We start from the raw sequence: 27119 nt of genomic DNA on the forward strand, positions 1-27119 counted from the left end.
CGTGCACCATGAGAGGGTTAAGAAAATTAACAGATGCACATTTTCTCTTTAGCCACAGAAAGAAAAACAGAATAAATGTATTGGATTTGGAATGTTCCCCTTTGGCCAAGATGTCAATTCACAGCACATTTACACTGGATCCAGTTACCGACATGGATGTGAGAAATGAAAGATTCCAGGCACAAAGCCGTTGAGATATTCCAATCACGACAATGGAATCATTTAGTTTTTCCTTTGCTTGCTGCCTGGAGTTCCTGTCTCCAGGACCATCACCACCCCCCCCCCCATCTCCATGGCCACCCAAACACCACCCCCTCCCGTGGCTTCAAACCGGAGCTCTATCAGTGCACCTTGACGCTCGTGTGTATGCTACTTCCAAATCGTAAAAATATCAAAGGATTCACAGCACCAAAGGCGGCCACTTAACCCATTTTGTCTCTACTAGCTAACGTCTAATGTCACTGTCTAGCTCATGGTTTTTAACCTTGCGAACGAAGAACTGCAAGTGCTCATCAACTTTGGTCTCCCTGCTGCAGGAAGGATGTTGTGAAACCTTTTTTAGAATCCCTACAGTGTGGAAACAGGCCCTTCGGCCCAACAAGTCCACATTGATCCTCCGAAGGGCAACCCACCCAGGCCCATTCCCTTATCCTATTATCCTACATTAACCCCTAACTAAGGCACCTAACATATACTATGGGCAAATTCCCTAACCTGTACATCTTTGGACTGTGGGAGGAAACCGGAGCACCTGGAGGAAACCCATGCAGACATGGGGAGAATGTGCAAACTCCACACAGTCACCCGAGGCGGGAATTGAACCCAGGTCCCTAGCGTTGTGAGGCAGCAGGGTTAACCACTGAGCTACCATGCTGCCCTTCTTGGGAGGGTTCAGAACATCTTTTACAAGGATGTTGCCAGGATTGGAGGATTTGAGCTATAGGGAGAGGATGAACAGGCTGGGACAATTTTCCCTAGAGTGTTGGAGGCTGAGGGGTGACCTTATAGAGGTTTATAAGATCATGAGGGGCATGGGTAGGGTAAATAGACAAAGGTCTTTTCCTGAGGGTAGGAGAGTCCAGAACTAGAGGGCATAGGTTTAGGGTGAGAGGGGAAAGATTTAAAAGGGTCCTTAAGGGCACCTTTTTCATGCAGAGGGTGGTGCGTGAGGTGCCAGAGGAAGTGGTGGGGGCTGGTACAATTGTAACATTTAAAAGACATCTGGATGGGTATATGAATAGGAAGGGTTTGGAGGGATATGAGCCAAATGATGGCAAATGGGACTAGATTAGGTTGGGATATATGGTCGGTGTGGACGAGTTGGACCGAAGGATCTGTTTCTGTGCTGTACACCTCTATGACACTGTGGTGTTTTCTTGATGTGTTAAGGTTGAGACAGAGTTGCTGAGCATCTGCTCAATGTCAAAAAACAGCTTTAAGGCCTTGGGATTTTTTTTGAAGTTGGAATAAGCACACTTTGGGATTACTGTGTAAATTCTGATTGGCTTGCCATAGCCATGATATTATTAAATTCGAGAGGGCTCAGAAAAGATTTTACCAAGATTGTGCTAGGACTGGAGGGTTTGAGTTATCGGGAGAGGCTGGATAGGCGGAGGCTTTTTTCACTGGAGTGTAGGGGGTTGAGGGGTGACCTTATAGAGGTTTATAAAATTATGAGGAGCATAGATAAAACGGATAGCAAAGGCCTTTTCTTTAGTTCAAAACTAGGGGGCATATTTTTAAGGTGAAGGAGAAAAATTTAAAATAGGCCTGAAGGGCAACTTTTTCACAGAGGGTAGATCAAGTGTGGAACGAACTGCCAGAGGAAGTGGTAGATGCAGGTACAGTTACAAAAAGGGATATGGGCCAAATGCAGGCACGTGGGACCAGTTTAGTTTGGGAAACTTGGTCAGCATAAACAAGTTGGACCAAAGGGCCTGTTTCCGTGCTGTATTACTCTATGTTCTATGAACAGTAGAGCTCCCACAGGATCAGGATTTTTGTTTAACTTTCTGTAGCTGTTGGGGGTTTGGAAGCTCCTATACAACTCTCCCTGCTACAGAAAAACACTCGAGTTCTCTCTCTTTGAGTTTTCTCTTTACATTGTTCCTCCTGGATTGGAGAATTGCATGTGACAATCTACTTTACTGAATTTGCCTTTGCCAAGGGTGTGTTTATAGGAAATTACAATATTGGAATAGTTGAAGTTTAATAGTTAAAATATTCTATTATTGCGTTAAGTTTTCCCAATAGAGTTAAGCTACTCCAATTTTTCTTTTACACTATATAGTTAGAATGCAAACTAAGAATAAAGTGTGCTTTGTTTCAAGTCTGATAGTCTGACCAATCGAATTGTATCCGGAACACAATGCCTTACACTTGCCTTTAAAAATAAGAAAAAAAGTTGGGCTCTAGGCCATTTCCTTAATATACATTGGAGGGGGTTCGGTCTGACCCATAACAAAGAAGAATGAGCGCGTGTCACAGAATCATTACTTATCAGAGGTAGGCCATTCAGCCAGTCAAGTCCTTACTGGTGGAGAGTATTGTGAATGGAGAGGAGGAGAATGCAGGACTTTCACAACAATATAGACAAGTTGTTGGAAGTGGATGGGCAGACAGGGGGCAGATGCAGTTCAATACAGAGAAATGTGAAATGATTCATTTTGGGAGGAAGAATTTGAAGAGACAATATAGAATAAAGGCTACAATTCTGAAGTGGTAACAGGAACACATGATCTTGGATTGCTATGTATACAAGTCACTAAAGATGGCAGGACAGGTTGAGAGAGTAGTTAATAATGCACACAGTGTCCTAGGCTTTACTAATAGCGACAGAGCACAAGAGCAAGAAGGTGACGCTAGACTTCTACAAGAAAGTAGGTTGCTCTCAGCCGAAATTTTGTGTCCACTCTTTGCGCTGCACTTTGGAAAAGACTTTATTTATTCCTATCCATGAAAATAACAAGAACACGATGGCATAGATTTAAAGTAATTAGTAAAAGAAGCAAAATTGACACTTGCTTATGCAGTTGAGTGTGTGGTGCTGGAAAAGCACAGCAGGTCAGGCAGCATCTGAAGAGCAGGAGAATCGATGTTTCGGGCATAAGCCCTTCATCAGGAATGAGGCTTGTGAGTTGGGGCTGAGAGATAAAGATTCCTGATGTCCAAAACGTCGATTTCCCTGCTCCTCGGATGCTGCCTGTCCAGCTGTGCTTTTCCAGCGCCACACTCGACTCTGACTTCCAGCATCTGCAGTCCTCACTTTCTCCTAGTTGTTTATGCAGAGTGTAGCTTGGGTCTGGAATGTTCTGCCTGAGTGGAGGGTGGAGGCAGGTTCAACTGAAGCAATCAAAAGGGAATCTGACTATTACCTGAAAAGAAAGAACGTGCAGGGTTACAGAGAGAAGGCAGGAGAATGACAATAAGGGAACTGCTTATTCGGAGAGCTGGAACAGATACGATGGATTGGACACACTCCTTCTGCACTGTTACAATTCTGTGATGGTACAGCAGATTCAATGGGTCAAATGGCCTAATTTTTGCTCCTCTATCTTAAATCCATTAGATTGTAAATCTAGGTTCCATAATCCTGTATCTTCAGCTAATGGAATGAGTTTTTCTATACCTACCTTATCCAAACTGCTGCTAACCTTGTACACAATCACTTCAATCTCCGTTGGACCAAAAATAAATTAGTAAAAAACAAATCAATGACCCATACCCCCAGCTTAGTTCCCGGATTTGTCAGATTGGTGAAGTCATGCATTTATCAATGAGAAGGCATTTCTAGCCTGCAGTAATACTTTGTCATATCAGGGTATTTATACATTGAAAGTAGTTTAAATTAGGGTACCATCCAGAAGACCTTTTTGTTTTTAAACACGTGGTAAATTGGCTTTAATGACAAGTATTATTTATGATTATTCTGATACTGAAGTGGTGAGTGTCTTGGTCTATTAAGACCAGGACAACATCCAGGCTTGGGATGATAAGTGGCAGCTAACATTAGTGCCACACAAATGCCAATCAATGATATCTCCCACTGACATTCAATAGTGTTACCATCATGGAAGCTCCCCCCTAATAATCCTGGGGGTTGCCATTGACCAGAAACTCAACTGGACTTGTCACATAAACACAATGGCTAAAAGAGTAGGCCAGAGGCTGGTAATACTGCAGTGAGTAACTCTAAACCCTGTCCACCATCTACAAGGCATGTGTCAGGAGGGCAATGGAATACTCCTCACTTGCGTACAGCCCCAACACCACTCAAGAAGCTTGACACCATCCAGGACAAAGCAGCCCAATTGATTGGTACCACATCCACAAACATCAACTCCCTCCACAACCGGCGCTCAGTAGTACCAGTGTTTACCAGCTACAAGATGCACGGCAGAAAATCATCGTGTCTCCTTAGATATTACTTTCCAAACTCATGACTTCTGCCACTTAGAAGAACAAAGGCAGGAGATACATGGGAATACCACCAATTGCATGTTCCCCTTCAAGCTAGTCACCATCCTGACTTGGAAATATATTGGCGTTCCTGCAGTGTTGCTGGGTTACTCTCTCCCTAACGGCATTGTGGGTCAACCTTAAGGTCATGAACTGTCTGGGTCACCACCACTTCCTAAAGGCCAATTTGAGAGGTCAACTTGATAGAGGTATAAAAGATGTTGAGAGGCATTGATAGAGTGGATAACTAGAGACTTTTTTCCCCAAGGCAGAACTCTACACCACAAGGAGGCATTATTTTAAGGTAATTGGAGGAAGGTTTAGGAGAGATGTCAGAGATGGATGCATGGAATGCACTGCCAGTGGTGGTAGTAGTCAGATACATTAGGGACATTTAAGCAACTCTTGGATAGGCACATGGAAGATAGTACAATGAAGGACACGTAGGTTAGTCTGATCTTAGAGTAGGATAGTAGCACAACACTGAGGGCCGAAGGGCCTGCACTGTGCTGAACTGTTCTATGTACTTAGGGATGAGGAATAAACGTTCGCTTTGCCAATGAATGAGAGAGTTTGGCTACTCTTGACTTACCAAGGCCGTAAAGCAACGATCTGTTTCCTCAACTTCGAACAAGACAAGGTCTTTGATAAAGACAGCGATGGCTCTCAGGATGAAGGACATAAATAAATTCATGTGGATGTAATTCCGTGTACAGTGCAACTTCCTGCAGAAGAAAAATTAACAGTGATGGTGACATAAATGGCCCAAGATTGAGTAGATAATCAAAGAATAACAAAACTCATTACCAGAAGAGGTAATGATGGTAGATAACTGTACTACTTTCAACACATTGATGGATCCTGTTGATTGTTTCCTGTTGTCCTCAATACTTCTCAATGGATGAATTGTGGTACTAGCTGATCCAGAACACTTTCTGACCCAGCTGTTGCCATTGTCTCATTCTCCCACCCAGAGGCGGCACGTGGCTCAGTGGTTAGCACTGCTGCCTCACAGCACCAGGGATCCAGGTTCAATTCCTGCCTCGGGCGACTGTCTGTGTGGAGTTTGCACATTCTTCCTGTGTCTGCGTGGGTTTCCTCTGGGTGCTCCGGTTTCCTCCCACAATCCAAAGGTGTGCGTGTCAGGTGAATTGGCCATGCTAAACTGCCATAGTGTTAGGTACAATAGTCAAGGGTAAATATGGGATAGGGGAATGGGTCTGGGTGGGTTACTCTTCGGAGGGTCGGTGTGGACTTGTTGGGCCAAAAGGGCCTGTTTCCACACTGTAGGGAATCTAATCTAAATTAACATCCCACTTTTCAATTCCAATCCTCTTAAATTGTGCGTTCTGCAGCCTATTGCCAAAGTTCCACATCCCTTGATCACGTGTAGCATATAAAAACGGCAATATATCGTAGAGGGGTTTTGCCCTGGGCTGAGGACTTTTAGCTACAATGCTAAGCAGTAGAAGATCAGTTTGCTGTAAAGCAGGCAGAGTAGATATTTAAAGAAGCAAATCAAAATTAGGACAGAGGGATGTGGCAGTGGGATGGAGTGGCCCCTTCTAATGCCATGAAGAATCCAATGCAATTTGATATAATTCTGGGTTGGGTGGTAATGATGCTGATTTTCAGGGAGAACTTGGAACAGGCAATATCCCAACAAGTGGCTGTTACACACTGTGCCCCACATCGAGCCAAATAGATTTCCAACTTCCCAAATTCAAAAATCTGTCTCTAAGTAAAACACGAAAGCCTCGCCCATTTTTCCTCAAGAGCAGCGATTGGCTCTCGCGGTTACCAATCAGAGGATGATGGAGTTGCCCCTGTTTGAAAGCCCCTCATGCTCTCATAGTGCACTGGTCATGTTCCTTGTGCTGGGACAGGAGATCTGGATTCAAATCCCAGCTACTCCAGAGGGGTGTCGTACCATTCCGAAATATCGCCCCTGGTGGATGGACTGATTGTCCTCCTGAAGTGATCTCCTCATCTCGATAGTGGGTGGGTGACACCCCATCCTGTCATGGAATCCGCACAACAATTAGTCATTTGGATATTTTACTGGGACACAAGTGGCAGTCTAGGCTGTCAGTGTCCTTATTCAAAGGGGTCAGCTCCAAACCTAATGTTTTCCTTTATCTCCTCACTTCCTCTTAGTCACAGTCATAGTCATAGATTGGGCTATAGTCACAGTCCAGTCATAGAAGTAAACCATTCAGTCCATCGAACCTGGTCCACCATTCAAAACTATTGAGTCTGCTCAGACATGACTACCACTGAAGGTGCATGAATTCTAATTTCCTGCACTTGTCCCAATATCCTTGAATGTTATGATATTTGAAGTATTCATCCAAATAGGTTTTAAAGGTTGTAAAGTTTCCAGCCACCACTACCTTCCCAGGCTATGCTTTCCAGATTCCCACCACCTGCATTTTTCCCCCAAATCCTCTCTGAATTTCCTGCATATTTTTACATTGCCCAAATGCATTTGGCCCCTCAATGAAGCTGCTCTCTATTCACCCAGTCCATACCCTTCAATCTTAGACACAACAATCACGTCTCCCTCAGCCTTCTCTGCTGCAAAGAAAACAATCCAAACCTATCTAAATGTCTTCCTATAGCTCACTTTCTCCATCCCAGGCAACACCCTGGTGGTACTATCTGATCCAGAACACTTTCTGACCCAGATGTCACCATTCTCTCATTCCCCCACCCATTAATGTCCCACTGTTTCAATTCTAATCCTCTTAAACTGTTCATTCTGCAGCCTATTGCCAAAGTTCCACATTCCATTATCACGTGTAGCATATAAACGGCAATATATCTTAGAGGGGCCAAATAACCCCCTCTAGTGCTATCACATCCCTCCTATAGTGTGATGACCAGAACTGCTCACAGCACTCCAGTACACCAATGCTTTGTACAACGCCAACATTACCTCCTTGCTCTTATACTCTATGCCACGACTGATGAAAGCAAATGTCCCATATACCTTCTTAGCTATTCTATTCATATGTTCTACTGGATTAGTGGTGCTGGAGGAGCACAGCAGTTCAGGTAACATCCAACGAGCAGCGAAATCAACGTTTCGGGCAAAAGCCCTTCATCAGGAATAAAGGTTCTGCCAACTTCATTGATCTGTGAATAATTACTCCAAGATCCTTCTGTTTCTCCGAGCTACCCAACATCCTACCATTTATTAAATACTCCCTCATCTTGTAGTTTCTTCCAAAGTTCCTCACCTCACACCTATCAGGATTAAATACCATCTGACAACCCATCTATATCTTCCTGAAACGTACAACAAACTTCTTCACTGTTAACCACTCTACCAATCTTCGCCCTTAGCCAACTGTAGTACCCCTCAGTGCACGCAGAGAATTTCCATTTGTCATCTGAGTGAGTCCTGATTCATTAAGTCAGAATCATACAGCAAAGAAATACACCCTTTGATCCAACTTGTCCATGCTGATCAAGTTTCCCAAACTACACTAGTCCGACTTCCCTACATTTGGCCCATATCTCTCTAAACCTTTCTTATTCATGTACCTGTCCAAAATGTCTTTTAAATGTTGTAACTGTACCTGCATCGACCACTTCCTCTGGCAGTTCAATCCAGGTATGAACCACTATGTGAAAATGTTGCCAGTCAGGTCCCTTTTAAATCTTTCTCCTCTCACTGTAAAATTATGCTGTGTAGTTTTGACAGCCCCAATCATAGGGAAAAGACCTTTGCTATTCACCCTATCCATACCCCTCATGATTGGATCAACCTCTATAAGGTCACCCCTCAACCTCCTACGCTCCAGGAGAAAAGTCCCAGGCTATCCAGCCTCTCCTTGTAACTAAAATCCTTTAGTCACAGCAACATCCCCGTAAATCGTTTCTGCACCCTTTCTAATTTAATAACATCCTTCCAATATCAGAGTGATCAGATCTGTCCACAGTAGAGGCCTCACTAATGTCCTGTACAACTGCAACATGACATCCCAATTCAATGGTCTGAGCAATGAAAGTAAGTGTGCTAAACACCTTCTTCATTACCCTGTCTATCTGTGACCCCACTTTCTAAGAACTATGTACTTGCACCCTAAGGTCTCGGTGTTGAATAACACTCCCCAGGGCCCCACCGTTAACTGTCCTTGTTGAGAAACCAAATTTTATTTGTTGCTCTTCTTTTGTGGCTGAACAAGGACAGGTTTCAAGATTAAAATTGGAGCCAAGTTTCCCAATCTATCCCCTCATCCCCAGGCGTCATCGGAAAAGAAAGACTTGTATTTACATAGCACCTTGCACCAGCCTGACGCATTCCCAAAGTGCTTCCCCAGCCCATCAAGTCTTTATCACAGTTATAGAGACAAACTGCATGGGAACAGACCCTTTGGTCTAATCAGGAGACAGTGAGGACCTGCAGATGCTAGAGATCAGCCAAAAACAATTGCGGTGCTGGAAAAGCACAACTGGTCAGGCAGCATGCGAGGAGCACGAATGTCGACTCTCCTGCTCCTCGGATATGCCCGATCAGCTATATTTTCCAGCACCGCAATTTTTGACTTTGGCCTAATCAGTCCATGCTAAACTAAACTCGGCCCACCTGCTTGTTCCTGGCCCATATCCCTCCAAACCCTTTCCTATTCATGTCCTTATCCAAATATCCTGTACAACTGCATGGATAGATGAGGGACAGGAATGGCTGTTGGAGGTTCCTGGTTACAGATGTTTCAGTAAGATTAGGGAGGGTGGTAAAAAAAGGAGGGGGGGTGGCATTGCTAATTAGAAATGGTATAACGGCTGCAGAAAGGAAGTTTGAGGGGGATCTGCCTCTGGAGGTAGTATGGGCTGAAGTCAGAAATAGGAAAGGTGCAGTCACCTTGTTGGGTGTTTACTATAGGCCCCCCAATAGCAGCAGAGATGTGGAGAAACAGATTGGGAAACAGATTTTGGAAAGGTGCAGAAGCCACAGGGTCGTAGTCATGGGTGACTTCAACTTCCCAAATATTGATTGGAAGCTCTTTAGATCAAGTAGATTGGATGGGGCGGTGTTTGTGCAGTGTGTCCAGGAAGCTTTTCTAACGCAGTATGTAGATTGTCCAACCAGAGGGGAGGCCATATTGGATTTGGTACTCGGTAATGAACCGAGACAAGTGGTGGGCTTGTTAGTGGGTGAACATTTTGGTGATGGTGACCACAATTCTGTGACTTTCACCTTGGTTATGGAGAGAGATAGGTGCGCACAACAAGGTAGATTTTACAATTGGGGGAAGGGAAATTACAATGCTGTAAGACAGGATTTGAGGAGCATACGTTGGGAGCATAGGCTGTCAGGGAAGGATGTGGTGGAAACGTGGAACTTTTTCAAAGAGCAGATACGACGTGTCCATGATATGTATGTACCTATCAGGCAGGAAAGAAATGGTCGTGTGAGGGAGCCTTGGTTGACGAGGGAGGTTGAATGTCTAGTAAAGAGGAAGAAGGAGGCTTACATAAGGTTGAGGAAACAGGGTTCAGACAGAGCAGTGGAGGGATACAGGATAGCCAGAAGGGACCTGAAGAAAGGGATTAGGAGAGCTAAGAGAGGGCATGAAAAATCCTTGGGGGTTTGATCAAGGATAACCCCAAGGCATTCTATGCGTATGTGAGAAACCTGAGAATGACGAGAACGAGGGTAGGTCCGATCAAGGACAGTAGTGGGAGACTGTGTATTGAGTCGGAAGAGATAGGAGAGGTCTTGAACAAGTACTTCTCTTCAGTATTTATGAACGAGAGGGACCGTATTGTTGAAGAGGAGAGTGTGAAACGGACTGTTAAGCTAGAAGAGATACCTGTTAGGAAGGAAGATGTGCTGGACATTTTGAACAACTTGAGGATAGACAAGTCCCCCGGGCCTGACGGGATATATCCGAGGATTATGTGGGAAGCAAGAGAGGAAATTGCAGTACCGTTGGCAATGATCTTCTCGTCTTCACTGGCAACAGGGGTGGTACCAGGGGACTGGAGAGTAGCGAATGTTGTGCCCCTGTTCAAAAAAGGGAATAGGGATAACCCGGGAATTACAGGCCAGTTAGTCTTACTTCTGTGGTAGGCAAAGTAATGGAAAGGGTACTGAGGGATAGGATTTACGAGTATCTGGAAAGACACTGCTTGATTAGGGGCAGCCAGCACGGATTTGTGAAGGGTTGGTCTTGCCTTACAAGCCTTATTGAATTCTTCGAGGAGGTGACCAAGCATGTGGATGAGGGTAGAGCAGTGGATGTAGTGTACATGGATTTTAGTAAGGCATTTGATAAGGTTCCCCATGGTAGGCTTATGCGGAAAGTCAGGAGGCATGAGATAGAGGGAAATTTGGCCAATTGGATAGAAAACTGGCTAACCGGTCGAAGGCAGAGAGTGGTGGTAGATGGTAAATATTCAGCCTGGAGCCCAGTTACAAGTGGAGTTCTGCAGGGATCAGTTCTGGGTCCTCTGCTGTTTGTAATTTTTATTAATGACTTAGAGGAGGGAGTCGAAGGGTGGGTCAGTAAATTTGCAGATGATACAAAGATAGGTGGAGTTGTGGACAGTGAGGAGGGCTGTTGTCGGCTGCAGAGGGACTTAGATATGATGCAGAGCTGGGCTGAGGAGTGGCAGATGGAGTTCAACCCTGCCAAGTGTGAGGTTGTCCATTTTGGAAGAACAAATAAGAATGCGGAATACAGGGTTAATGGTAGGGTTCTTGGTCAGGTGGAGGAACAGAGGGATCTTGGGGTCTATGTACATAGATCTTTGAAGGTTGCCACTCAGGTGGATAGAGTTTGTAAGAAGGCCTATGGAGTATTATCGTTCATTAGCAGAGGGATTGAATTCAAGAGTCGTGAGGTGATGTTGCAGCTGTACAGGACTTTGGTTAGGCCACATTTGGAGTACTGTGTGCAGTTCTGGTCGCCTCACTTTAGGAAAGATGTGGAAGCTTTGGAGAGGGTGCAGAGAAGATTTAGCAGGATGTTGCCTGGAATGGAGAGTAGGTCGTACGAGGATAGGTTGAGAGTTCTCGGCCTTTTCTCGTTGGAACGGCGAAGGATGAGGGGTGACTTGATAGAGGTTTATAAGATGATCAGAGGAATAGATAGAGTAGACAGTCAGAAACTTTTTCCCCGGGTACAACAGAGTGTTACAAGGGGACATAAATTTAAGGTGAAGGGTGGAAGGTATAGGGGAGATGTCAGGGGTGGGTTCTTTACCCAGAGAGTGGTGGAGGCATGGAATGCACTGCCCGTGGGAGTGGTAGAGTCAGAATCATTGGCGACCTTTAAGCGGCATTTGGATAGGTACATGGATGGGTGCTTAATCTAGGTTAGAAGTTCGGCACAACATCGTGCGCCGAAGGGCCTGTTCTGTGCTGTATTGTTCTATGTTCTATGTTCTAAATGTCTTGTCAAGAAAGAAAGAAAATATCACCTTAAGCAATAGGAGGAGAAGTAGACCATTTAGTCTTTCGGGCCAGGTCCCCCACTCAATACCATCACGGCTGATCTTCAGCTATAACTCCACTTTGGTATTTCCTCCTCATGCCCCTTGGCTCCTGGAGAGACCAGGAATCTATCTATCTATCTATGTTAGCTTTAAACGTCTTCAAATAATGAAGCATACACAAATCTCTGGGGTAGTGAATTTCAGAGGTTCACAACCCCTTGAGTGTAGAAACTCATCTTCAGTCCTAAATGATCAGCCCCTTACCCAGAGACAGTGCCCCTCCCTTGACTCTTCCCGTTCTCGACTCCCCGGACAGTGGAAACAATCTCTCAGCATCTACTCTGAGAAGCCCCATCACGATTTCATACGGTTCAGTGAAATGGCCTCTCATTTTTATATAACTTTTGAGAATGTAGAGGCAATTTGTTAAGAATCTCATCCCTGGGACAAATTCATTGAGTTGTCTCAGTAATGCATGTATATCTTTTGTTGAATGTGAAAACCAAAACAGCACTTTTCTTTATATTCACTCATGGGATGTGGCTGTTGCTTGCTGGGCAGCATTTATTGGCCCACAGGGCAGTTAAGAGTCAACCACGTTTCTGTGGGTCTGGGGTCACATGTAGACCACACTAGGTAAGGACGGCAGTTTCCTTCCCTAAAGAACATTAAAAAACCAGATGAGTTTTCTTTCATGACAACTATTTCTGGGATTTAATCCCAGGAATTTTTATTGCCCCATCTGCCACGGTGGGATTTGAACTCGGGACCCCACAACACTGATTTCCTGGATTAACGGTCTAGCGATAAGACCACTCGACCATCGCCTCCCCTTCAGATGTGCTCTCTCCAAAACCCAAATGGCTGTAGTAAGACCTCTCTATTCCTGCTAAAGCCCTGCAGACTCTCAAGTTACAGATCACCAAAAGGAGGCCATTTGGCCCTCATGTCTGCTGTAGCCCTTCAAGTGAATACCAGTACCTTATGCCAAACTCTTATTTGTCCCCTTGTGATGTCCTACCTGAAAATGCAAAGGATAATTATCGCAGTTGTCAGGGCACAGAGGGACAAACTGTGCCCGATGGTGTAACCAGTCTTCACTGCTTGATAGAAATCCCTCTGTGGGGGTAAGAAAGGTATTTAGGTGATTAAGCGGGTCTCAGGTTTTGCTGAGCACTTATGCAGAAGATGCTAAGCATAAGCCCCACCTCCCCAAAGTCACCTGGTTCACATTCCACCCCCCTGCTAGCGGCTCGAAACACATGTGGTCGAATTATTGATAGCTACTGAAAATATAAAAAGTGCTGAAGGAGGCCATTTGGGCCATCATGTCTTTGCTAGCCCCAAAGTCCCCATACTCCAGCTCTCGCTCTCCAACTATGGGGTGGGGGCTCACGGTATTCCAAACACTTACAATCATCATGGGTTCGAGTCGACCATCATTTTAGTTTCCCACTTGCTTCTGTCCAAGACAAAACCCTCCTCCAATCACATCTATGTTTCTTTTGCTCATCCACTGAATGTGGAGTCACTGGCTAGGCCAGCATTTATTGCCCATCCCTAATTGCCCAGAGGGCAGTTGAGTCAACGACACTGCTGTGGGTCTGGAGTCACATGTAAGCCAGACCAGGTAAGGACGGGAGATTTCCATCCCTAAGGGGACACTCGTGAACCAGTTGGGTTTTGCCCAACAATTGACAATAGATTCATGGCCACCATTAGACACTTAATTCCATGGTGGGATTTGAACCGGAGTCTCCAGAGCATTAGCCAAGTTTCTGGGTTCAAATCCAGCCATGGCAGATGGGGGAATTAGCATTCAATTAAAATTAAGAGTCTACCAATGACTATGAAACCACTATCGATTGTCAGGAGAAGAGACATCTGGTCTGCTAAGGACCTTGAGGGAAGGAAACTGCCACCCTCACCTGGTCATAGAGTCATATAGTGCTGAAACAGACCATTTGGTCCAACTTGTTCATGTTGACCAGATATCCTAAATGAATCTGTTCCCATTTGCCAGCGTTTGGCCCATATCCCCCTAAACCCTTCCTACTCATAGACCCATCCAGATGCCTTTTAAATGTTGCAATTACACCAGCCTCCACCACTTCCTCTGGCAGCTCATTCCATACACACACCACCCTCTGTGTGAAACAATTTCCCGTTGGGTCCCTTTTAAATCTTTACCCTCTCACTTTAAACCTATGCCCTCTAGTTTTGGAGTCCCCTACCCCAGGGAAAAGACCTTGGCTATTCACTCTATCCGTGGCCCCTGTGATTTTTATAAATCTCTAATAACCTGGTTTACATGTGACTCCACACCCACAGCAATGTTAATTTTTAGAAAGATTGGCCACCTTAACATGCCCTCATATGCAAAACTCCACCTGGTGTTCCTAGGTGCAGTGGTATTCAGCAACCACAGATAAAACACTCGAGAATGTTTCCACAGTACAATTCTCTTGTCGCTATCACGAAAACAGAGGGAAAATTATTCAGGATCACTATGAATCATCAACAGCTCTGAGTTTGCCATGGGAGCACTCCAGATAAAAATACTTCCTGGATAAAGAGCTCGGCTGTTCCAAGGTGCACCTCATTTATGAGCATGTAAAATTTACATAAATTTGACATTGAGTGTGAATGATTGCTGCCAGCGAGCTGCACAAATGATCGTCACTGCAATAAAGCGCTAAACTTCAGCTAGTACTTTTTTTTAAAAAAAGAAACTTTTGTCCTGTGAAAATCTTTTGCTGGTTAGGTAGGGCTGGATTTCAACAGTTTGTATTCCCCCCCTCTCCCCGATTACTGTGAGGAGAATGAGTCCTCAAGATTTTTAGAATGTGCTTCTTAATTTGAGCAGTAGCTAACAGATTGACAGCACGAATGGAGTCAAACAGCACAGAAACAGACATTTCAGTCCAACTCGTCCATGTCGATCCTAAATACAGCGAATCCCATTTGCCAGCATTTGACCCATATCCCCCTAAACCCTTCCTATTCATATACCAATCCAAATGGCCTTTTAAAAATGTTGTCATTGTACCAGCCTCCACCACTTCCTCTGGCAGCTCATTCCATACATGTACCACCCTCTGCATGAAAACATTGCCCCTTATGTCAGTTTTAAATCTTTCCCCTCTCATCTTCAACCCATGTCCTCTAGCTCTGGAATCCCCAACCCCAGGAAAAAGACCTTGTCTATTTTTCCTATCCATGCCCCTCATGATTTTGTATACCTCTACAAGGTCACTCTTCAGCCTCCAATGCTCCAGGGAAAACAGCCCCAGCCTATTCAGCCCCTCCCTGTAGCTCAAACCCTGCAACATCTTTATAAATCTTTTCTACACTTGGTGAAAGATCAGCATAGAAGGTGCCCATTCAGCTCCTGGTTTCTGATCTGGTTTTCTGAATGAGCTGCCAATTTCCTTGCCCAATTAAACCATTTCAAATGCTCATTATCTGAAATAAAAACAAGGCTATTTTGGATCTTGATTCAGCTGCGATTTATAACAAGACATCCTGAACCTTATCAATCCTCTACCTTTCTAATTTTTTTTCTAACCTCTCTCTTCATTTGGTGATGGCCCTTGAATTTCTATTCTCTTGTCACTCACTGACTGATTAACAGCCTTTTCTTGAAGGAGCAGCTGTTCTTTTTAGCTTCCTTACTAACTTTCACGACTGTCTCATACTATGTCGCCTCATGAAAGAAGCCTTTTTGTGTGTGCGCGCGCCCAGATCCCCAGGAGTAATAGTTGGTCATTCTCACGCCTGTTTGGCAGTGACACAATTTGTTGAGTGCAATAGTCAGGCAAAACGGGCAGCCACCTAGAAGAGGCATCAAGACCCCAGCATTGTTCCAGAGGGACCTATAAATGACCTCTGAAGAGATTGACAGAGTTGTGTAATGGCCTGTTTCCCTTGGGACTTTCCTGGTGAAGATGCGGCCTACAAAGTGGTCTCCTTCAGTACAATGAGACAATGATGTGGCCTACAGTCATAGGAGCTGTGTTCTTGTTGGTCAACTACTAGGCTAGAACAGCACCAGCACATCCTCAATCTTCCACCCCACCAGCAAACCTCTCAATCCCCACCCCACCTCCGACTACTTTTCCCTCCCCCTCTCACCACTCCCCTGCTCCCTGCTGCTGATAGAGCATTAAGCCAGAAGCGTAAAGATTGACGGTGCGTTAAGATCGGACAGATCATGGCTAAGATAAAGCCGGAGGCCCAATTCTTAGGGTTCCCTTTAAAGGGAAGAAGGGAATCTGCCATCCTTACCGCGTCTGACCCTATGTGTGCCTCCACGTAATTGCAATCAATGATCAGTGTTGCTGAAATCCCATGAACATCCCTGAAAGTTGCCACCCAGGTTGATAGGCTTGTTATGAAGGCATATGGTGTGCTGGCGTTTATTGGTAGGAGAATTAGGTTTCGGAGCCACGAGGTTATGCTTCAGCTGCACAAGACACGGATAAGGCCGCACCTGGAGTATTGTGTACAGTTCTGGTCACCGCATTATAGGAAGGACGTGGAAGCTTTGGAAAGGGTTCAAAGGAGATTTACTAGGATGTTGCCTGGTATGGAGGGAAGGTCTTATGAGGAAAGGCTGAAGGACTTGAGGTTGTTTTCATTGGAGAGAAGGTTGAGAGGTGACTTAAAAATCGAGATGTGTTTGATAATCAGAGGGTTAGATAGGGTGGACAGTGAGAGCCTTTTTCTGCCGATGGTGAAGGCTAATGCTAGGGAACACAGTTTTAAATCGAGGGATGACAGACTTAGGACAGATATCAGGGGTAGTTCCTTCACTCAGTAGTAGGAGCGTGGAACGGCTTGTCTGTAACAGTAGTAGACTTGCTGACGTTAAGGGCATTTAAATGGGCATTGAACATATGTATAGATAATAATGGAACAGTGTAGGTTAGATGGGCATCAGATTAGGTTCACAGGTCAGCGCAACATTGAGGGCCAAAGGGCTTATACTGCACTGTAATGTTCTACAATGTGATAGGCGGGTCACCACTGGGTGAAGTGAATTTGGGAAGGTGGTTCACCATCATGGAGACACAGCTGGCCTCTGGTAAGATGCAACCCACCGAGATCACCTCGCATTATTCTGAACTCGAGACAACAGACTCAATGTCTCAACACAAGCCCATTACACCAGAGACTAGCCTCGCACATCTTCTTTAAACCTTCCCCCCTACTCACCTTAAAAACTTATGTCTGAAAATGTGTTGCTGGAAAAGCGCAGCAGGTCAGGCAGCATCTAAGGAACAGGAGAATTGACATTTCGGGCATAAGCCCTTCTTCAGGAATCCTGTTTCTGATTCTCCTGCTCCTTGGATGCTGCCTGACCTGCTGCGCTTTTCGAGCAACACATTTTCAGCTCTGATCTCAAGCATCCACAGTCCTCACTTTCTCCTTAAAAACTTATGTCCCCTACTATTCGACATTTCCACCCATGGATAAAGATTCCAACTATCCACCCTGTCCATGCTTTTCAGTTTTATCAGGTCGCGCCCACCCCCCCCCCCCCTCCCCATCCCCCAACCCCACCTCATGCTCTAGTGAAAACAATCCAAGTCGAGACAGTGGTGCTGGAAAAGCACAGCAGGTCAGGCAGCATTCGAGGAGCAGGAAAGTCGATGTTTCGGGCAACAGCCCTTCATCAATAGGCTCATCCTGATGAAGGGCTCTTGCCCGAAATGTCGATTCTTTTGCTTCTTGGATGCTGCCTGACCGGCTGTGCTTTTCCAGTACCACACTCTCGACTCTAATCTCCAGAATCTGCAGTCCTCACTTTCTCCTGAAAACAATCCAAGTCAGTCCAACTTCTCCTCAATACGCTCCAATCCAGGCAACATCCTGGTCAACCACTTTTGTATCCTGTTCAGAGCCTTCACGTGCTTCCAAAAGTGTGTGGACCAGCACACAATGCTCCAAATGTGGCCTAACTAAAGTCTGAAACAACTACAACATGACTTGCCAACTGTTATACTCAATTCCCTATCTGTTGAAGGCAAGTGTGCCCATATGGCTTCCTTTAACTTTATTCATTTGTGTTGTCATCCCAAGATCCCTCTGTATATGCAATGTACCTGAGGGTCCTGCCATTTATTGTTTACTTTCCTCTTGTGTTTGACCTCCCAAAATGCAACATCCCATGCCTGTTCAGATTAAACTCCATCGGTCTCTGCCCAACTTTCCAACTGATCTATGTCCTGCTGTATCCTTTGACAAATTTCCTCACGACCAATAACTCCGCCAAATTTCATGCTAACTGCTGACTTACTCATTAGACCACCTACATTTTTCACCCAAATCATAATATATACAAAATCATAAATAATAGAGGTCTCAGCTCTGATCCTTGCGGAATACCACTGGTCACAGACCTCCAAATCAGAAAAACACCCTTGTTTTGGTGCCCTTATCTGCACTGGCATTGGAGGTGGTCCACAGAAGGTTTGATTCTGGGTACGTAGGGACTTTCTTTTGAAGAGAGGTTGAGCCTATATGGATTACAGTTTAAAAGAATGAGAGGTGACCTTACCAGAATATATGAATTCTTTGGGGACTTGACAGGGTAGATGTGGAGAGGTTGTTTCTCCTTGTGGGAGAGTCGAGGACCAGAGGGGACAATCTCAGAAGGACGGTGTCACATATTTAAGACAGAAAGGAGGAGGAATTTCTTCTCTCAGAGGGGAGTGAATCTGTGGAATTCTTTACCCCAGAGGGTGTTGAGGTTGGGTCGTTGGGTATATTCAAGGCGGAGAAAAGATTTTTAAATCAGGAAGGGAATCAAGGTTACGGGGAAAAGGCAGGAAAGTGCAGTTGAGGATTATCAGATCAGCTATGATCTCAGTGAATGGTGGAGTGGACTCAATGGGCTGAATGGCCTGCTTCTGCTCCTGTGTCTTATAGTCTTATCTGCAGGATTCTGGAGATAGCATGTATTCTAACCATACTTGAGGTAAAGAAATTTCTCCTGATTTTCCTATTGGATTAGCTCGTGACTATTCTACATTGAAGAATTCCAGTTTTTTAACTCCTCCTGAAGGGAGGGAAACTTTTCTAAATCTACGCCCCCATTAAAATCTTTCATAATTTTAACCTTGCACTCTCATTTCTCGGGAAAACAGTGGAAAGACCCCTCAAATATCATCTCTTGTAAATCTGTTTGGATCCTTCTCTGCTGTTTCTTTATCCTTTTCACAAAATGGAGTCCAAAACGCCAAGGGCGGTTGAACCAAATTAAAACCCAGTCTCGCTCTAGTCAGTTCGAATTTGCAAATTTTTAAAATCAAATTAATTTGATTTGTTAAGTGGAGTGATAGTCCAGACCGCCCCCCCCCCCCCCCCACCCCGAACACCCGTCTTGTTGCCGTGGGATACCTGTCCTCTCAGGCTACCATTCGTAATCACTTGGTAAGCTGGGCGATGAAGAGCAGTAACAGGAAGCTGACAAACCTTCTGCACAGTTGGAGTGGTGTTGTTGTTGTATCTACAGGCCAGGAAATAGGGGAGTGAGAGATTGGCCCAACCTTGCGTCGTGCAGTTCCTGCTGACATTGGCTGAAAGGCAAATGTTTTGCATGTTTTTATTATCTTAGGACAAAAACTGAGTTGTGTCACAATAAGTCACATTTATATAGCGCCTTCAGTGGAGTATGAAAACATCCCCAAGGCACTTCATGGATCAGGAATAAGACAAAAGGATCCGGCCTGGGGACTTGAAGGGATTTACTTGGCCTCAGGCAGTGCCAATTAATTAACTTCAAATTGTAGAGAGTACAGAGTCACAATGGTCTACAACACAGAAAAGGGCCCTTCGACCCACACTGTCTGTGCCAGTCAAAAACAACCATTATAATCCCATTTTCCAGCACAGAGCAAAAAGTCTCAAGCAACAATATGATAATAATAACACATTGGCAACCAATCAGCAGCCTTTTCTCCTGCAGTATAAATTGTTATGATCATTTAAAAATTGGCATTCTTGTAGTTGTGCAAAATGACAACATGTCTGTCTTTTTAGCAAGATTGAATGTGATAACAACTGGATAATCTGCCATGATGACAGCAGATGAAGGACGATATTGGCTGGAGAGTGTTAAAGAGCTCTACTTACACTGTCCTGCCCCTGATAGTTTGAATGGCCGGGATTTTTCAGAACAGGCATTGATAATCTTCCTAGTGGCAGCCTCTAAAATGGCCGACACGGTCACAATCAAGGATGGTGGGACGGTTCTGCTGGACCAATCAGCTGTGCAACCTCATTAGGAGGCGGGGCCGGTATGGAGGCTGAAAGCCGAATGGGGGTTTTAACATACAGTTGGCCACATATATTTTGTTCGACCACCAAGAGAACACTTATGATAAAGTCCATTCACAACAGTGTCTTTCTTTGTGTCTCACTAGACAAAAAAAAATTTAAAAAGGGTATAACCATGACTTGGAGGGAGAAAAAACAGAAAATAAAGGGCCCGATTTGGCACTAAACAAATAATAAAAAAAGGCAAATAGGAAGAGACCTCCATTTTGAGGTGTCCCCAATGGGGAGGCAGACATATTTTTCAGCAGCCCCTCCAATGGCAGTGCCAGTGGAGTATCCAGATGCCATAACTTGCCAGGTCCTTCTATGCATGCGTCACAATGTCAACTTTCACCAATTTGTGGATGTCAGCAATCCTTTCTCCTTGACAGAATCTCAGGGCTTTATTTGGTTGTCAGTAGTGGAGGAAAATCACATGTGAGCCTTAATAAGGAGGCTTGTTTCTTAAAGACAAAGTCGTTGATTTATCAATGTACATTGAGAAGTTAGACACAGGGAGACCTGTGGATGTTGGCCTTCACTCTGGGTTGGTTACCTTTGATGTCCAGGAAAAGTGGAGGCAGGAATGGACAAGGCATCACCACAACCTCCCCGACCTGAGCAGACGGCCAGCACGTGAGGTTGTCCCACATTCCCTGACATCCTGCAAAACAGAAGTACATATTCTCAAAAGTGAATCAAAATGGCGAGGTCTCATACAATGGAACTTAAAAGTAACAAAAACAACCGTGGATGCTGGAAATCATACATAAAGGAGACCCACTATGGCCATTCCCCTCACCATTAAGTATATTGTATTGGATACTGCTGGGTGGGGGGGGGGAAAATGTCCAACCAGAGGAAAGCCATAGTGGTCAGTTCTCTGGCACTGAGCCTGACACTGTGGCCCAGAAAGGAAGGGGGCAGAATAGAAAAGCGCTAGTGGTAGGAGACTCTATTGTTAGGGGAATTGACAGGAGATTGTGTGATCAGGATCGGGATTCCCGGAAGGTATGTTGCCTCCCTGGTGCCAGGGTCCGGGACGTCTCCGATCGGGTGTATACGATCCTGAAAGGGGAGGGTGAACAGCCAGAAATCATGTTACATATTGGCACCCATGATATAGCCAGGAAAAGGATCAAGGATATAACAAGTGATTTCAGGGAGTTAGGGTGGAAGCTGCAGACGAACAGAGTAGTGTTCTCAGGTTTACTATCGGTGCCAGAGATAGCGAGATGAGGAACAGGGACCGGGTGCAGCTTAACACATGACTGCGCAGCTGGTGTAGGAGGGAGGGCTTCAGATACGTAGATAATTGGGATGCCTTCTGGGGAAGGTGGGAGCTGTACAAGAAGGACGGGTTGCATCTGAAGTGGAAGGGGACCAATGTCCTGGGTGGAAGGTTTGCTCGAGTGGTTCAGGAGGGTTTAAACTAATATGGCAGGGGGGTGGGAACCTGAGCTATATACCAGTGGTGAGAGTTGATGGAGATGAGGCAATAGCAAGAGGTAGCGCAGCCAGTGGGAAGGAATTTCCTGGGAAAGAACCAAGGGATGGGTTAAAGTGTGTTTGATTTAATGCAAGGAGTATCAGGAATAAAAGTGATGAGCTTCGAGCATGGATCAATACCTGGTGCTATGATGTTGTGGCCATAACAGAGACATGGGTTTCTCAGGGGCAGGAATGGTTGCTGGATGTTTCTGGGTTTAGAACACTTAAAAAGAATCGGGAGGGGGGGAAAAAAAGAGGAGGGGGTGTAGCACTGCTAATCAGAGAGGGTATCACAGCTACAGAACTTACCATTGTCAAGAAGGGTCAGCCTACTGAGTCAGTATGGGTGGAAATTAGGAACAGGAAGGGAGCAGTCACCTCATTAGGGGTTTACTACAGGCCCCCCAATAGCAGCAGGGAGATTGAAGAAAACATAGGTCAGCAGATTTTGGAAAAGTATGAATGTAATAGGTATGAATGTAATAAGTTGAGTACAGGATTAAAGACAGGATTCTTGGCAGTGTGGAGGGACAGCAGGATCTTGGTGTGCAGGTACATAGATCCCTTAAAATTGCCACCCAGATGGACAGGGTTGTTAAGAAAGCATATGGTGTTTTGGCTTTCATTAACAGGGGGATTGAGTTTAAGAGCCGTGAGATCTTGTTGCAGCTCTATAAAACTTTGGTTAGACCGCACTTGGAATACAGTGTCCAGTTCTGGTCGCCCTATTATAGGAAAGATGTGGATCCTTTGGAGAGGGTTCAGTGGAGGTTTACCAGGACTCTGCCTGGAATGGAGGGCTTTTCGTACGAAGAGAGGTTGACTGAGCTCGGACTTTTTTCACTGGAAGAAAGGAAGAGAGGAGACCTAATTGAGATGTACAAGATAATGAGAGGCATAGATAGAGTTGACAGCCAGAGACTTTTTCCCAGGGCAGAAATTGTTAACACGGGGGGGCGGGTCATAGTTTTAAGCTGTTTGGCGGAAAGTATAGAGGGGATGTCAGAGGCGGTTCTTTACGCAGAGAGTTGCAAGAGCATGGAATGCGTTGCCAGCAGCAGTTGTGGAAGCGAGGTCTGTGAGAAGATTTGTAACTCGGGTGCTTGTTGTTGTGGTTCTGTTCGCCGAGCTGGGAATTTGTGTTGCAGACATTTCGTCCCCTGTCTAGGGGACATCCTCAGTGCTTGGGAGCCTCCTGTGAAGCGCTTCTGTGATCTTTCCTCCGGCATTTGTAGTGGTTTGTATCTGCCGCTTCCGGTTGTCAGTTCCAGCTGTCCGCTGCAGTGGCCGGTATATTGGGTCCAGGTTGATGTGTTTGTTGATGGAATCTGTGGATGAGTGCCATGCCTCTAGGGATTCCCTGGCTGTTCTCTGTTTGGCTTGTCCTATAATAGTAGTGTTGTCCCAGTCGATTCATGTTGCTTGTCATCTGCGTGTGTGGCTACGAAGGATAGCTGGTTGTGTCGTTTCGCAACTAGCCACGAAATGACACGACCAGCTATCCTTCGTAGCCACACACGCAGATGACAAGCAACATGAATTCAACTGGGACAACACTACTATTATAGGACAAGCCAAACAGAGAACAGCCAGGGAATTCCTAGAGACATGGCACTCATCCACAGGTTCAATCAATAAACACATCGACCTGGACCCAATATACCGGCCACTGCAGCGGACAGCTGGAACTGACAACCGGAAGCGGCAGAGACAAACCACTATAAATGCCAGAGGAAAGATCACAGAAGCGCTTCACAGGAGGCTCCCAAGCACTGAGGAGGTGACCTAGACAGGGGACGAAATGTCTGCAACACAAATTCCCAGCTCGGCGAACAGAACCACAACAAGCGAGGTCATTGGGGATATTTAAGAGACTGCTGGACATGCATATGGTCACAGAAATTTGAGGGTTCGTACATTAGGTTTACCTTACATGAGGATCAATGGTCAGCACAACATCGTGGGCTGAAGGGCCTGTTCTGTGCTGTACTGTTCTATGTTCTATGTTGTAAGAACTAGGAGCAGGAGTAGGCCATCTGGCCCCTCGAGCCTACTCTGCCATTCAATAAGATCATGTACTCAGCTCTGCTTACCTACCCTCTCACTGTAACCCTCAATTCCTTTGCTGTTCAAAATGTTATCTATCTTAGCTTTAAAAACATTTACCGAGGTAGCCTCAATCACCTCCCTGGGCAGGGAGTTCCACAGATTCACAACCCTCTGGGTGAAGAAGTTCCTTCCCAATTCAGTCCTAAATCAGTTCTCCCTAATTTTGAGGCTATGCTCCTAGTTCTAGTTTCACCCACCAGTGGAAATTAGATTAGATTAGATTACTTACAGTGTGGAAACAGGCCCTTCAGCCCAACAAGTCCACACCGACCCTCCTAAGAGCAACCCATCCAGACCCATTCCCATACATTTACCCCTTCACCTAACATTACAGGCAATTTAGCATGGCCAATTCACCTAACCTGCACATTTTTGGACTGTGGGAAGAAACTGGAGCACCCAGAGGAAACCTACACGGACACGGGGAGAATGTGCAAACTCCACACAGACAGTTGTCTGAGGTGGGAATTGAGCCCAGATCTCTGGTGCTGTGAAGCAGCAGTGCTAACCACTGTGCCTCCCTGCTTTTATCTTATCTATTTCTTTCATAATTGTATATGTTTCTATAAGATTCCCCCCCCCACCTCATTCTTATGAATTCCAATGAATATAGTCGCAGTCTATTCAGTCTCGCTTCATAATCCAACCCCCTCAACTCTGGAATCAACCCAGTGAACCTCCTCTAGTGTCTATACACCCTTTCTCAAGTCAGGAGACCAGAACAAGTAATAAAACAAGAAATTCAGCAGGTCTGGCAGCATCTGTGGAGACAAAGCAGAGTTAATCTTTTGGGTCCAGTGACCCTTCTTCAGTGGGCCTAATGTTCTGCAGAGTTTTTCCAGCAATTTCTCATTCTGTTTCTTAAACCCAGCACTCAGGTGGAACAGGTAATCAGGAAGGCTAATGAAATGCTGGCCCTTATTGCAAACAGGTTGGACTATAGGAATAGGGAAGTCGTACTGCAACTGTACGAGGTGCTGGTGAGACCACATCTGGAGCACTGTGTTCCTTTGTTTAAGAAAATACATTATTTATTCCAGGCAGCTCAAATAAGATTCACTCGGATGATCCCTGGTATCGAGGGAGTGTCTTAGGAGCAAAAGTTAAACAGGTTGGAAGTTTATTCACTGGGGTTTAGAAGAATGAGATGGGATCTCACTGAAACGTATTGGATTCTGAAGGGACTTGACAGGGTCAATGCTGAGACGATGTCTCCCCCTCGTAGGAAAGTCTCAGACCAGAGGGCAGAGCCTCAGAATGAAGGGGCATCAACTTAAGACGGAGATGAGGTGGAATTTCTTCTCTCAGAGGGTGGAGTGTGTTTGGAACTCCTCCTGTTGGGTACTACCAAAGAACAAATCTTGGTTGTACCCTCCTGTGGAGAGTGAAAAGAGGGATGCTGATTCATCACCCCTCGCCCCCTTCAACTGGTCAGCAGAAGGGAGAGGATGCAGTGAATTTGGCATCTGTACCAGTAAGAGACAAAAAGTGCTGAGAGCTAGCCAGCAGAGTAGAAGCTGTAGTAATATGAAGGCTAATCAGTATGTGACATGACTTGGTTTGACACCCCTTTATTGACCATTTTATACAAGGTCCAACAGGAGCTCTCATTCCTCTAGCACAAGTTGACCTTCGGAGGGATTATCCTGGCCATCTCAGTTACCATCTGCTCCACGGGCATTATCCGATTTAAAAAAAAGGAAAACACCTCCTCCCGTCTAACTTTGATTGTGTGTGCATGTTTCCTGCACGGACCAAGGAGTGTGAGATAAGTAATGGCTACCCTCAGTGTTGAAAGTCATTTCCATTTTCCTTTCGGAGTTGCGAATCACAATTTCTGCACGCCCTTCCTTTCCTTCTGAGAAATACTGCCGGAGTATCCTCAGGTGGTGTCCACTGGAGATTGCAAATGCTGAAAGATGTCCAGAATGTTGGTGATTGAGTTCACTTGGCAAGTGTCTGTGACATTATTGAACTGCTTTGGCACTATATCCACATTCTCCATTTCCTTCTGCTGTCACCCTCTGGGAATAGACTCTTTCTTCTCTCCCTCCCAGTCTCCAACATGAGATTTAGGTCTGCATCAATGAACCGAGGACTCTCTCTAGAACAACTGACAGCTTTTGGCAAGAAGCAGAACTCTCTGCCTCAGGACAGGCCTGAGGTGAGGATTTTATGGAGAGTGACAGACATAAATGTTGCAGGCCAGTTTTTATGGATTTCCATTTTGGGTAGAAAGGTTCATAGAACGCAGAACAGGACCTTTGGCCCTAGATGTTGCACCGACCTGTGAACTAATCTAAGCCCATCCCCCTATACTATCCCATCATCTTCCATGTGCTTATCCAAGGACTGTTTAAATGCCCCTAATGTGGCTGAGTTAACTACATTGGCAGGTAGGGCATTGCACACCCTTACCACTCTCTGAGTAAAGAACCTGCCCCTGACATCTGTCTTAAATCTATCACCCCTCAATTTGCAGCTGTGCCCCTCATACAAGCCAATGTCACCATCCTAGGAAAATGGCTCTCACTGTCCACCCTATCTAATCCTCTGATCATCTTGTATGTCTCGATTAAATCCCCTCTTAGCCTTCTTCTCTCCAATGAGAACAGAGTCAAGTCTCTCAGCCTTTTCTCATAAGACCTTCCCTCCAGACCAGGCAACATGCTGGTAAATCTCCTTTGCACCTTTTCCAATGCTTCCACATCCTTCCTGTAGTGGGGCGACCAGAAATATTTTAAGTGAGGCTACACTAGCGTTTCCTATAGTTGTAGTATGACATCACTGCTCCAGAACTCAATCCCTCTACCAAAAGAACCGAACACACCGCATGCATTCATTACCTATAAAGGAATATATTAACTTCAAAACCTTCTGCCCATAGTGGTTTAAACGGAGGTAAACGTTTATTTTTTCTGGCTATGTGACCAGCAACATAATCTAGGAGAACAGTCATGTTGTGTCATACTTAGCATCATAGAGTCCTACAGCACAGAAACAGACTCTCAGTCCAACTTGTCCATGCTAACCAGACATCCTACATTAATCGAGACCCATTTGCCAGCATTTGTCTCATGTCCCTCTAAACCCTTCCTATTCTTGTACCGATCAGGTGCCTTTTAAAAATGTTGTAATTGTACCAGTCTCCACCACATCCTCTGGCAGCTCATTCCATACATGCACCACCCTCTGCGTGAAAACGTTGCCCCTTTGGTCCTTTTAGAATCTTTCCTCTCACCCAAAGCGTAATCTGACAGTTTTGCACTCTCCCACCCCAGGGCAAAGAC

The 27119-nt window shown here is 45.3% G+C and overlaps 1 protein-coding gene across 1 annotated transcript in view; it reads right to left on the reverse strand.

The window, feature by feature from the left end:
• The window catches only part of LOC140480853 (vasoactive intestinal polypeptide receptor-like), a 96878-nt gene that overhangs the window by 46745 nt on the left and 23014 nt on the right, over window positions 1-27119 (reverse strand). Inside the window, exons 3-6 of the mRNA XM_072576358.1 lie at window positions 20786-20893; window positions 19387-19490; window positions 12929-13026; window positions 5051-5183 (exon numbers count right to left, since the gene is read on the reverse strand). Of these exons, the coding sequence (XP_072432459.1) occupies window positions 5051-5183; window positions 12929-13026; window positions 19387-19490; window positions 20786-20893 (443 nt within the window). The remainder of the gene's footprint in view (window positions 1-5050; window positions 5184-12928; window positions 13027-19386; window positions 19491-20785; window positions 20894-27119) is intronic.

Source organism: Chiloscyllium punctatum, chromosome 8 (assembly GCF_047496795.1).
Source record: "Chiloscyllium punctatum isolate Juve2018m chromosome 8, sChiPun1.3, whole genome shotgun sequence".
NCBI lineage: Eukaryota > Metazoa > Chordata > Chondrichthyes > Orectolobiformes > Hemiscylliidae > Chiloscyllium > Chiloscyllium punctatum.